Genomic DNA, 13,857 nt, shown 5'->3' with positions numbered 1-13,857 from the left:
CATACCTAAGTTTCTGCTTTCTTTTTGTCCAGTAAGTTGATGCAGCTGCAGGGCTTGTCTGTGACTCCCCTTCAAGTTGAGTGACCTGTGGTCGGAGCTCTGTGTAAAAGACAGGAGCAAATTAAGTGTTGATTTTATAAAATATGATTAGTTTGTCTGTATTGTAATGGACTAGAGGAAACAGATGATTGTGAGAATAGGGTAAGCATTCCAGTATTCTGGGCTCCTCTGAGGACTGGCATGTTGCTATTACATAGCTGCCTACAGCTTCCGAGTACTGTCATTTATTGTTGGTATTGTTGTAGGTGAACAAGTAATGGTTGTCTCAGCTGTCACTGGTTTTGTTCTGTTTTGATTTATTGTGTTAGAATGATCTTCTTGCTTGTACCTTCAATGGTAGGTAAATTATCTTTGCAAGGAAGAGAATGTTATCTGAAACCATTCTAGAGACTGTGTGGCTTGTGCAGGAGATTCAAACTCGGCTGTCATGTGAGATTGGCTGTATGACAGGCCATGGAGAAGGCAAGTAAGAGGTCCATCCATTCATAGTAGTTGGAGCTACTTAATTTCCTTTTAGATACCTTGATAGCACCATTGACGTACGTTTGTAATAAGCCACTGATGCTTTTCTGAAGCTGATTTCTTAGCTGCTTCTTTGCCCTGTGTCAGTATAGCTTGGTCTTTGAGGCCTGTGGATGGTCTCAGAAGTGCTGCTTCAGTAAATTTATTCATGGAGGACTGACTGACCTGTGTTGGGCTTTCAAAAAGCTAGTAAGCAGAGCGAATCAAAGAGTGTGGACTTTTTTGTTCTGGGCCTTTTTGTCTTCAGTGCAGCATTGGTGAGAGCTCCTATCACTTTGTACTTCGAGTGGCTTCTCATCTGCAGATAGGATTGCTAGTTCAGCCGTCTCCTGGTTGTTTGCTTCGTGGCTACTGCTTGGTCCATGTGGCTTCAGCCCAAGTCCAGCTAAACCTAAGCTGACTGATGCTGGTCCTTACTTGCAGATGTTCTTGGGCAGTTCCTGTTTCAGGAACATGCTGCTGATGCTCTCGAATTGACCTCTGATGGTGGAGCTAATGGTCCGTGGCACCTTTCCACCTGCAGAAACAGAGGAAAACAACACGGTTGCTTTGGGGCTGTCCCAGCTGAGCTGGCTGAAGTGCTTTGTGCCCATCTCCTGACACTGTCTTCTTGGTGCAGAGTCAAAAACTTGTCTCCTGTACTTTTAATAGCATCGTTAGGTAACACTAATACAGTGCTTTGATTTCTTGGCTAGCTCAAAGCAATAGGACTTCTCCTGGAAGTCTTCATTGTAGAAGCTGTATGACCAGATGTGCTTGCCTGGATGGTTTGCTTGAGGAAATTGGAACAGGAAACGTCTAATTTGGATCTGGTTTTACTTACTGTCCTGTCTGCCTTGCTCCAGTTCTGCTTGCCTTATGGCAGGAAGGTGTTTGCCCATCTGCCAACAACACCACAGAAATCCCTAAACAACTGAACATAACCAAAGATCCTGCATGATTTTATCTTCCTGAAAGAGCATCTGCTTCTACCCTTTCCTGCATGAGGAGCTGTCTGTGAAATGCATTCTCAACTCCCAATTTCTTGACTCTGGGGGGGTTTCACTTCTTGTGACACCTCAACCATGAATGTTCTCACATTTGAGTGCCTGCACTCACGATTTACCCTGCTGCTGAGCAGGAGACAATCCTAGACCCAGACATCCGAGATCGGCGGGGATAGTGTTGTCTTGATTTTGATAAGTGAGCTTTCCAAAATGCTCAAGTTCTGTAAATAGGAAAGGAACGATGTCTTTCTCTGTAACATAAATGGTTCAGACCAAGTTCAAAAACACTCCTGGGTGTTTGGTCAGCCGTTTTCTTGCCTGACCAGAGGTTTAAGTACCTTGCTTACCCTAGTGTATTGCGGGTCCGCTCTAATGGTGTGCCCTCTTAAGGGCTGTGTGCAGTTTGGCTTTGCCATCTCTGGGAGCAGCCTGCCTGTTCTGAAGCAAAGCTCCTGTTATTTATCCTATTGATGTACTTCTACAGGGACATGCATTTTATTAAGAAAAAGATATCATCAGGAGGAAATAGTATTTCTAGAGCGCGTCTTCCCACGTAAAACAAGTTCTTCTTTCCTTTGTTGAAGCGTATACAGCTTGGGTTTGTTCTAGTCATTAAAAGGTGTTCTACAGATATCACTGTTATGTTATTCTTCAAAGATGGAGATCCTGCATGTGAGGGAGGGCGAGTCTGCCGTGGTTTAGGTCATCAGGCAGAAGATACATATGTCTCTTAATTGTGAGCATCAGCCCAGGTCTGCAGCTGTACTGGTGGTGTCTGGCACTGTGGTGTCAGTGAGTGGAAGCAGTATTTTATACCAGAGCTGTTGGCTAACCGTTTTTCAAATACGTGGCTTTTATGTTGCTCTGATCTAATCTTTCTTTTTCCTGTTCAGTCCCTTGAGCATGTAAAATGATAATCCTTGCTGAAAGGGCAGATATTTCTTCTTCCAACTTCTAAGACAGCTAATAAATTGATAGTTAATTGTTAATCTAGCTCCACATCAGGATAAAAGTTCAGGGGATTATGAAGTTTATCCATCTGCTTTTCAGCTGCAAGAGTTTGTTGTGAGAGGGAGGAAACTCCTATAAATCATTCACTGTTAGCACTGGTGCCAAACTGCTCCCTCGCCCCTGCAGTCCGGACGGCTGGGTCGCTGCTGCACATCTTGCACGTGGTTGAGAATTGAGGATCCTGCAGTTGCACCCAAATCAGAAGAGAGAGCCTGGGAGGTGATCTGGTGCTTCTGAACTGTTGCACCCAGCATGCTTTGGCCTCTTCCACCCAACAGCATCAAAAATATCCCTTAAACTGAGACCTGAGGAAAAATCCTGCCTGTATAATACTCTGGCCAGTTTGCTTAATCCGTGTGTGTAAGAAAGTGTCAGCTTTGGGATTTTATTCACCCCTTTGTCCTTGAGGGAGTAATTCCGGTAATGGTATTTGATCCTTTTTTCGATGTAAACATCTGACTCTAAGTGATCCGAGCACTTCATGTGCCTGTCTGTGCAGGCTCCGTGTGTGTGTGCAGCCAGCAGAACCAGAACCACCGTGTTTGCCACCTCCTTGCACTGACTCTTGTGGAGTTTGTAAAGGACGTATCACTTCTCACTTCCCCTACTGATTAAGATCCGGTTCCCTGTTACAGCCTGCCGGATTGGCTTCTGTTTGACCACCATCAGAGTTGTATAGAATGTTGTTGTTGTTGTTATTATTAAGTGAAAATATCTCAAGATCTTTGGAATCAGCAGCTTCTGCCTGCATCCCTTAGAAGCCGAGGCTGGGCACAATTAACTTTGGCCAAGAGCAACTTGCAGGAAATCTCGGGTTCCTCCCAGGCAGTCTGTGGTCTGTCTGCTTGATTACAAGTTTCCTAGTGGATAACGAGTGCCAGCTTGTATTTTCTCCAGTTCTCTGATGCTTTCTTCTTTGTGTTTTGTGATGTTGGGGCTTTGCCCCTGAAGGTTTCCTAGATAATTTTTCGGTGGAGACTTTGAAAGATAGAGGATAAAGTTGTAACTGTGCCTTTGATTTCATTGGGCTGGGGGCCTGGAACAAAACCCATTAAGTAAGCATTGAGATATTAACAGTGCAGACCACTTGATGTCGGTGTGCAGCTGCCTTCGAAGCAAGCTCACTGTCTTTTTTCTTTTTGGCTCCAAATCTGTCAGCTAAAAATGTTTGCCTGTCAAGTGGTGATCCCAGTCTGCCTGATGTTGTTCTTTGGGGAGTCAGAGCTTGGTGGGAAATTAAGTGAGACGTGGGGATCTTGGGCTGAGTGGTGGCCCAGGAAGCTGCCTCTCTCCCCAGAACTATAGATTAGTATTAAGATTTCCCCAAACTCTATTCCACTGGCCCAGCAGATGCCTCCCAAATTCACGTCCAGGTGTCAAGGGCTGTGTGAAGATGACCTGTCTGGATATGATGTTGAAGCTCAGTGCTGTGGGGGTTAAGTTACATTTCCTTATTAATACAAGACAATTATTTTTCTGAAGCTTTAATCAAAATGACTGTTTCACAAGAAGAAAAGACTTGATAAAACTTTGTACTGTCCTTACCTATATCAGCTGCAAGTATTTAGAAGTCACAAAAAGAGTGCAGGGATGTCACAGGTTCAAGTTGCCATGTCTGTTCTCTACATCTTTGGAAAGTTTTTATTTTCACTGTTCACGTATACCATGGCTTCTCTTAAGTAGATAAAAACTGATGCCCTCCTTTTGTTATATGTGTGTGCATATATATGATATAATGTTATATATTATGTTATTATATATTATGTTATAATATTTAAAAATTATATAGTTTTATCTTTTTATATATTAAAAACTGTTTATTATAGACCAAATTGTGGTTACCCTGGCTTCTGAAAGCTTGCGCAGACGTACCTGATGAAATAGTATTTCATGGGCCAGCAGAATGGGGCATTTCCTGGGCTGCTTCATAAAGATAATTTGGATTCAGCAGCACTGGACTCCCGTGTTTGGTAACTGAGTTTGGCAAAACATTTGAAATAAGCATCTGTAGAGCAGAGGTCATACCTGGTAGTCTTGTTGGCATGTGATTGTGATGCTGAGAAGATCTAAGTGCTCTCATTTTGGTTATTATAATTTGTTTTCCTATCCACAATTTCTTTCTTCCAGCTTCAAACGCTGATTCAAGAAACTGACCCCGGTGCTGATTACCGCATTGACCGAGCGCTGAACGAGGCCTGTGAGTCGGTGATACAGACGGCCTGCAAGCACATACGCTCCGGAGACCCGATGTAGGTGCCTCGTGGTTACAACTGATCTTTATTTCTCTTGGACACCCATGGAGGTTGTGGGACTGACCAGTAGAGATGCTAAAACCCGACTAGAAATGACTGACTCCAATCTAGCCGTTCATATAGGGCTAGAGGTGTGAGTTGAGCTCTGACTTCATTCTTGCCATATAAGCCTGCTAGTATTTTTGTAACAGGGCTGTTGAAGCGCTGCTGAAGGATATAGCTGTCATAGTTGCTTAGATTAAATTTGTAATGCTTGGTGTGCTAATTTCTGTTACTACATAAGTCCTTAGCAATATCACAGAGAAAAGTAACAAGCCTTGAATGGCCAGTTAAGCAAACCCGTACCGCAGAGAGAAACATCTCCTATATCTTCATGCCTGATATAGATGGGTCTCCTGAGCTGGATTTTATATAAAATATTCCTTACGATTTTGTTATGTATCAGACTTGCTGAGATAACTAAACCAATGGAATTTAAGAGGGTACAAATGTGGTACATGGTTGCGGTCTTTTTTGAAGGAAAGGAAAGATCTTCACTGTGTTTGAATGTCTTATCTGTAGTTCATTGGAATGACCGATTTGGCAACACCAACAGTAAGAAGGAAGCTTATCATGATTATTTGATAGGAATGGTTGGACTTGATGATCCGGTGGGTCTTTTCCAACCTGGTGATTCTGTGATTCTGTAACAGGCTGTTGCCTAAGTTTCTTCCTCTGTTTGTAGGATTCTGTCTTGCCTGATGGAGCACTTGTACACTGAGAAGATGGTAGAGGACTGTGAGCACAGGCTTCTGGAGCTCCAGTATTTTATATCTCGTGACTGGAAGTGAGTACTGCAAAACAAGATTTATCCTTGCTTGATGTTTGTGATTAGTCTCTGTATGCATTAGCAGTTCCTTGTAAAACTGTGCAGCCTGTGCTTGTTTAAACGAGGACTTTTAAGCACGCCAGATCTGTAGGGCCTGAATGCCTATCTAGGACAATTAGAAGCACAAGCTGCTTAAGTAGTGTGATGCTTAAATCAGACACTTCCTTAGAAATGATGCAGCCCTAAAATGCGTCTCGAGTTTGAGCTCTGAAATTCAATCGTCTTTAATTAAAAGCAGTCTCTCTGGTAATATTGAAGTTGAAGGTAGCTTTCTGTGCGGGTGGTAGCCAGTTCTGTCTGCTCTGAGGACTACAGTAAGGGAGTTAAGAAAAGCAAGCTAGTAAGTTTAACAAAGAGACACTCTGGGGGCTCCGTGCTTCTGTTTCTGCCTTTTGTCAAATTCTCTAGGTGTGGTTACAGCCTGGAGAGCAGATGTAATTCCCTTTGGAGCACTGCTTTTCCAGCATTCTCATCTAGAGATGGCAGAGCTTTGTTTGAAATCTGTATAGACCCTCTGTGTCTGTGTGGGTTAAATGAGGAGAGCATAAATTTGATAAATGTGACCAGTGAGGAAAGAATAACTATTGGGCTTTTCTTCTGGAGAAGACTGAGAGGTGAGGAAGTAGAGTTCATCGAATGGGGTTACTGCCAGAAGAGGAATAATTGTTCTCAGTGACCACAAGGAGTGTAAGACAAGTAGTCTTGGACTTCGATTACAGCAAAGGGTATTCAAATCAGACATTAAGAAGATCCGACTCATGGCTGTATCTATGGCAGCATTGCTAGCAGTTAAGAGCTGACGTGCTCTGTGAACCTTCTCCTTTTAAAATACATGGGACTTCCTGGACCAGAGAGTTCAGGGCTTTGTGGGTGTTCATTTAGTCATCTCAATAACTGTTTTCATAGGTAAACAAGAATACTTTAATTGGTTTTTCCTCCTCTTCCCATTTCCCTTTGTTGCTGGTTCTCCTGCCTGTGCCCTGTTTACCTCCAGTTAATTCATTGCTTGAGCCAAACTTAAGATTGGAAGAAGTAAGACTTGAGTATTTGCATTTTGCTGGGAGTAAATATAATTTTAATTCATATCGCAGGCTGTGCAACATGAACTCATCTTTCTTGTTTGACCACTGTTTCCTAGAACTAGCTATGAAAATTGTTGCATTAACCATGCACCTAGTACAGATGCACAAAGTAGAAATGGTTTTCATACTACTTCATCATTATTTGTAGAATTGTGCCCACATATTGCTTGGTGTTTGCCTTCTAAAGTGGTGTAGAAATTTGAAGTTTCCGTTTTGGAAAGTTGGCAATATCTCATTTAGCTTTAACATAATTAGGCATCATCTGAAGAGATCTTGCAGTTTTCTTGTATGCAAAAGCAAGGATTGCTGAGTCTTCTTCTAGCTCACATCCAGAGCCAGCAATAATTAATCTAACTCAGATTTTTATGAAACTGGATCATTTAGCAGTGCAAAGTATGTGTAAGGCATTATACAAGCAAATCATGGTATGTACCTGCCTTCTGCTGCTGTAGGACAGCAAGGAGATGATTTTCCACTGTGTCAGCATCTGGCTGGTGTGCTGCAGAAGAGAATGGGAGGTGCTTCAAGAAGCACTGAAGATGTAATCTGTAATTAAAGATCCCAGTGTATTTTTGCAACATTAGGGAGTTGGTTCCAAACTGAGTGACAGGTATTTTACTGCCTGTTGGTTTAATTGGTGAGACGCCGCTGCTAAACAGTGTGGTGATGTATGAAACTCAGAGTAGATTTTTCTGCCTCGAAAGCATTTGAGAATATGAAAAACGTTACAGGTTTGAATGAACTGCTAATGGTAACTTCTCTGTTTGCAGGTTGGATACAGTCCTCTACCGCAAATGTCAGGGGGATGCCTCCCGTCTGTGCCATACCCATGGCTGGAATGAGACCAGTGAGCTGATGCCTCCTGGAGCTGTTTTCTCCTGCTTGTACAGACACGCGTACCGCACAGAGGAGCAAGGGAGGAGGGTGAGTGCTGGAGCGCTAAAACTGCGAAGACTCGCCAGAGCTATTTAAAAGCATTTCCCATAGGTGGTACCTGCGCTGCTTCGGATGCCCGAGTTCTCCTCAGGCGGGCTGTGAAGGTCTGTGTTGTCCTTCTGGTAAGGCAAAACAGCCACAGCAAGATGTGACAATTGCCTTCAGGGGGAACTGTGTGCTGGCAACAGCTTATGTGTATCTGTTTCGACACAGTGTAAGTCATTCCCCTTGTCTTTCCAAGGAGGAAAGTGGTTCCCTGTGGATAGCTAGCATAGCTGCGCAGTTGGGTTTATGCAGAAAAGGAGTTTCAAGCCCTGCTTTCCTAGGCTGTTCCTAATTAAGTTATGATTTAAGTATAACTTCACATTACACTCCATTAAATTCTTCCTATTGAAAGCATTCTTTCAGTTCTTTGGAGCATGCTGTACTGGTAAATGTGTTTATGCTGCCTTTAAAGAAGACAGGAGGAATCCAGCTTGCTGCCCTGCGGTCTGGAGATCCACCATAATCCCAATTGCTTGGTTCAGAGCTACTCTTTTCAGGTCTGCCGCCACCTCGTGCCTTTATCAAGGCGCTCCCTCGAAAGCAGCTGGGTGCTTGATCCTGTTTCTTTAAGCACTGTAGTGTACACAGCCCCTAGGAGTTGGATTTACACAATGGCCTGCCTTAAAAATTAATTTCTACAGCTTGGTTTAAAAGGTCTTTTGTGGCAGAGGCCAAGTATTAGTTGAAATCATCTGTCTTTTAGGAATATTTTTTTTTTTAATGCAGTTTCTTAGTCTGCTGAGTTGAGACTTTAAAATACCATTTTATATTAGTGCTGACCAAAGAAATCAATAGCCACCCTGCGAATAATGTATCAGAGAGAGAAAAGGCTTTTAAGTGTATATTTTTTTGTGGAAAGGAGGCTAAGGGAGCAGATGTCATTTTGAAACATAGTGTTTGAAAGCACGCTCCTCCGAGGTTAGATTACTTCTGTCTGGGTAACTTCCAGTGTTTTGGGTTTTCAAATGTGTGGTTTTAAGCTCCAACTGGTGCATTCTAGGTCTGACAAGCACCCTGCCAGTTTCCCTTGATTTTCTACAATTTGTTTCTTCTTCATTCTTGGCAAATGCTGATTGTGACGTGCTGCGGTGGAGATTGCTGAGGAGAAATTGCAGCCCTCATTCTGGGCTTTCCCTTTGGTATTGAGGGCAGGAGCTATTTGGACTTTCCTCTCCGGAAGCAGTCTACAGCTGCTAATCTAGGAACCTGCTTTGACATCTCATTTCAAAAGCAAAATGAAGGCTTAAGAACATAAAATTTATTTTAGTGGAATGACAGGAGCCTCCTTCCCAACTAAATGTCAGCGCTTCACATTCTTGGATGCTTGTAGGGGCCCCAGCAGGCTTGTGCCGAGCAGGATGGATTTAGTGTGGTCACTCTCAGTGCCTTACCTGACAGCATCTTGTTTGCATTCTATGGGTTTAGAGACCCCAGACGCTAAATGCTCTTCACCCTCTTGGCAGCTATCACGCGAGTGCAGAGCCGAGGTGCAGAGAATCCTCCATCAACGCGCCATGGACGTGAAGCTGGACCCAGCCCTCCAGGACAAGTGCATGATTGACTTGGGGAAGTGGTGCAGTGAAAAAACGGAGACAGGGCAGGTACTGTTCACGCTAACGCTGCTAATTGACTTGCAGAACTGGAGGAGTGGGAAGACCGAGAAAGGGGAGAAAGGGACATCTTGTTAGCCGTCTCTTTGTAGCTGAGACCATAGTAAAATGTGTGTGGTTTGAAACATAATCTGCACTAGACTGAGAGATGGGTGATGTGAAGTAGCTTTGCACCTACTGCAAGGCTTCAGTAGGTTCAAATGTGCGGTAGAATGAGAAGGAGGAAGGGAATAATTATGAGAAGGACTTTAATGAAGCAACTCCACCTCACCCTGACTCTTATCTGTAATATTCTATTACGTGCTTGACATTTCCCACATAAACTTTATCCCATTTTCGCTTGGCAAATACTGACACGCTTCCTGTGTTTATACAGAACTGAACTAACATCTGCTGCCACTTCACAAAGTTTCAACAAATACCTTCATGTTAAATCACTGTGCCCTAGCGTGGCTGTAGGGGAGGAGCCGTTCGACAGCAGAAGCAGTAGAGCGTGCACCGTTGTCGTTTTGAAGTGTCCGTCATAACTTGTAGTAATTTGGGTAGTAGTTTGGGTAATTAATCTCTCATTAAGGTGATGTGAGGGGCAAATTAAATGTGATGTTTCAGAAGTGAAAGTGCATCGTGCAGCTTTTGGGAACAAGCAGTAACATCCTAGACCAACATTCTCAGTCACTACTACAAATATATGTTCTGGGAGTGCTAGCAGAGGCGTGGGGTTAGATGACACTTAGGACTTTACAAGGAGGAGGGTAGTTTCATATACGTTACAATATTTCAAGTGCAAATTTTCAAACAGGGTTTTTGGGTTTTGCACTAAAATGTCTGGTTTCGTAGGAGCTGGAATGTCTTCAGGACCATCTTGACGACTTGGCATCTGGTTGCAGAGACATAGTGGGAAACCTCACAGAGCTGGAGTCTGAGGTGAGCACTTTTCCAGCCTGGCATAAAGGGATAGTTGAGCGTGTGGATAGTTGAGGTGATGTTAGAGTAGCTGCAGAAACGCAGCTCTCTGGGATCAAGCAGAGACCACCCATTCTACCCTGTACAATGTAAGTTATCGTGGGGGTCTTGAGGAAGAGAAATGAACAACAATTCAGGATTTTAAGCTGGTGATGACCCTTCCCCTGCTTAAAAAAATCAGTTAAGGTACTGAAGGTGAGATTTCTTGCACAGGTAACGCTGTTACCTTTAGTACAAGTCAGGATACGGCATGGAACTTCATTTTTGTCTGTCTTGAAGGTATTTTTGAGTTCCATATTACAGCTTCCCTCCCCCATCCCAGAAATTTTGCAATAAATAACTGCCAGGTGCATCATAAGAGGTTTTCGGTGAGGTCAGGAGCTTTACTTACTTTATGAAGCTGCATATTTGACTAGCCTGCCCCAAGCTGTTCTCCGTATCTCTTAAAATGTACGTTGTGCCCTAAGGAAAGCTTCCTTTCAGTGGTTACAAAATGGTTTCCTCAGAACTGTCGTAAATCTTTAGCTCCTATCTAGGTGTAAGGTGATACCTAGTGCTGTAGCGTCCAGTTCAAAGGTTGAATTATCCAAGCAGTGAGTTTCTGTGAGACCAGGCTCTTCTCTTAAGCTGAAAGTCCCGTCTTGCATTTACTAGTTTGTTGGCAAGAGTGAACCTTGGATTTCCAGAACTGAAGGGCAGATCTGTCTGTATTGCATCTTTGAGCCCTGTAAACTGGGTTGAGTTTAACTTGTTATCACAGGTTTTTTTTCTGAGCCTTTTTTCTTGTCCATTCACTGTGAAAATGAAATATTGCATCTTTTCGGCAGGACATTCAAATTGAAGCCTTGCTGATGAGAGCGTGTGAGCCCATTATCCAGACATTCTGTCATGTGAGTTCTCCATAATAGCTCGCAAATCTGTGGGGGGGGACATGCTGTGTGGGAAAGGCTAGAGGTGTTTTATGTTCATTCTTGATGTACTTTCTGCGCTTCAAAACTAAAATCTGAGATATGCTGTTACGGAAGTCTTTAATTAAAAAGAGCACCTGAAACGAGAATTCTTTAGTTCCATCAAGTGCTTCTGCTGTTGTTGGAGCCCTACCACAAAGCTAGAGGTTTAAAGATGAAAATTGTCCTGTAATTGGAAAGGTTTCTCTTTACAGTGGGTTAAAACCAACTTTTTTCCTTCCCCTTTGCCTGCAGGCACTGTCTCTCAGCATTGCTGAAATAACTCCCTACATTGCTCTAGGACTGAGTAGTTAAATAACGATGAAGGCACCTAACTGTTATACTTGATGTGAGCACCGAGTCTCTGCAGTGTCTTGTTCTGAGTCTAAAGTGGTTTAGTATTTGATAGGAATGGTTGGACTCGATGATCCGGTGGGTCTTTTCCAACGTGGTGATTCTATGACTCCGTGTATCTGAGGGGATTCTTCTCTGAACTGTATCTGTAAATACTTGCGTGGTACAACTCTCAGGTATTCAGTTAATGGTTGAGTGTAAGCTCACAGTAGAGAACAGGACTGTACATTCTCTTATTTCCTCATCAAAGTGGACTAAAGGAGCATAAAGATAGTGACTTGTAAGAGTAGCTCATTTTTAAGCCCTTTTGGTGTTTTTCAGGAGGTTGCAGATAACCAGATTGATTCTGGAGATCTGATGGAGTGTCTAATACAGAACAAACACCAGAAGGAAATGAATGAAAAATGTGCAATCGGAGTTACTCATTTCCAGCTGGTAAGCAGCACTTTTCTCTGTTATCAGTGGAAGCCTGTTCTGTTCGTTGAGGGTGTTGACAGGAATTAGCTAATTATGAAACCTCTCCCTCTTGGAGATGGATTTCCCACCATATTAAGTGCTCTTGTGAATTCAAGCAGTTGTGTTCGCGTGCCTGGTCATAAATGGTCACTTCTGGAGATTTTTTTTTTTTTCTGGCCCCCCTTCTTCCCTGAGGAAGAGTAGATAAGAGTCCCCACTTTCTCAGCAATGCCACGCCCCCCTTTCTCTTTTCATTGTTTTCTTTCAGGTTACCAAGGTTGGCTTTTTTCCTCATTTCTCTCTTGCAGGTTCAAATGAAAGATTTTCGGTTCTCCTATAAGTTTAAAATGGCTTGCAAGGAGGATGTGCTGAAACTTTGCCCCAACATCAAAAAGAAGTACGTAGCACCCGACCAAAGAGCAATCTGATTGTATAAATACGTAATAACCTTACAGGACATTTCATGATGGGGCAGAAAATGCTGCACTTCCTTTAAAGGCTGATGAGTTTGTGTTTTCCCTTAGTGACTGTATTCTGCACTTATTTAAGGTAGAGGCGCTGCCTGCCTCTTCAAAATTACTTCTTTACTCTTGCATATAAGCCCGTCCTCTTTATTTTCCGTGCGCTGAAAATAGCTAGCGATTATGATTAGTGGACTGCGTGTCCCAGGGTGTTTCGTGTCCTTGCTAAATTCATCATCTTCTAAGATGCAGGCCACCTTTGTTCCAGTTGCTGATCTGGGAAGGGAAAATATCCCACTTATTTTAGCTGGTTTATTCGTTTCAACGCAAGGATTTTTTTTGATCGCCTGCTGTAATGGTGTACGGCTAAATTGCACACAAGGTCAATCCAGTTCGTGGACAGAAGGACTGTTTGCATTTTATGATACAAATGCCCTTCCCATAGTGCAAAAGGATTGTTTGCAATGCCACATAGGTATTCACCTTCATCTGTTTCTGAGATTAAGTAAAGCTTTTCTAAAGTGTGCGCATGATTTGAGAGCAGAGGTTTTGCTGGGCATGGATGTGGTGAGACTTTGACTATGTTCCTGTCTGCTGATCTAGAGTCTGACCAGATAGCATTAGATTTAGGTTTTATTTGTGATCCAGTTCCTCTGCCTAGGGCAGCACCAAGGCTACAAGTAAGCATAGATGCGCAAGGACTTTATGTTGTCTTTGGATTGATTCCTGGGGTCAGTTTCTCTGATGTGGTGATCCAACACCAATCTTGGCTGGTCTCCGTGAAGGGTATGTGAGTAAAAAGCTGTTTTCTTTTCTGCAGGGTGGATGTAGTAATCTGTCTGAGCACAACTGTGCGCAATGATACTTTGCAGGATGCCAAGGAGCACAGGGTCTCTCTGAAGTGCCGCAAACAGCTGCGTGTTGAGGAGCTAGAGATGGTAAACATGCATGAAACTCTTGATCTACCTGCTTTTCTAGCGAAGTCCTTGAATTAAAGCTTCCTGGTTTGTCCACCCTGGTGAAAAAAAAGGAAGCTCATTTGTAAGATGCATTTAATTTATTTTTTCCACTCTTCTTACAATACGAGGCTCAATTGCCCTTCACAGGGAAAGTAATGACTGTCTACCGTTATGCCTTAAATATTGTCTCATGAAGGCTAAGGCAAGCTAAGTAACGGTCATTGGAATTTCAGCTCAAAGTGATTATGTTTAGTGTTAGATAGCAATGTGCTACACGTGCTGATGTCCTTACAGTCCCCTAGGAGAGAATAAAAGCTTCATTTTACAGACTGAGGAAACAAATAC

General features: G+C 43.0%; 1 protein-coding gene across 1 annotated transcript in view; it reads left to right on the top strand.

Moving 5' to 3' along the window:
- The window catches only part of GLG1 (golgi glycoprotein 1), an 86,453-nt gene that overhangs the window by 59,526 nt on the left and 13,070 nt on the right, over positions 1–13,857 (top strand). The window contains exons 9-17 of the mRNA XM_069868672.1: positions 4,707–4,828; positions 5,556–5,657; positions 7,552–7,705; positions 9,226–9,363; positions 10,210–10,296; positions 11,163–11,225; positions 11,958–12,071; positions 12,401–12,489; positions 13,374–13,491. Of these exons, the coding sequence (XP_069724773.1) occupies positions 4,707–4,828; positions 5,556–5,657; positions 7,552–7,705; positions 9,226–9,363; positions 10,210–10,296; positions 11,163–11,225; positions 11,958–12,071; positions 12,401–12,489; positions 13,374–13,491 (987 nt within the window). The remainder of the gene's footprint in view (positions 1–4,706; positions 4,829–5,555; positions 5,658–7,551; positions 7,706–9,225; positions 9,364–10,209; positions 10,297–11,162; positions 11,226–11,957; positions 12,072–12,400; positions 12,490–13,373; positions 13,492–13,857) is intronic.

This window comes from Phaenicophaeus curvirostris, chromosome 14 (assembly GCF_032191515.1).
Source record: "Phaenicophaeus curvirostris isolate KB17595 chromosome 14, BPBGC_Pcur_1.0, whole genome shotgun sequence".
Classification (NCBI taxonomy): domain Eukaryota; kingdom Metazoa; phylum Chordata; class Aves; order Cuculiformes; family Cuculidae; genus Phaenicophaeus; species Phaenicophaeus curvirostris.
Note: the sequence above shows the minus strand (reverse complement) of the source record. Positions and strands in the feature narration are given on the sequence as shown.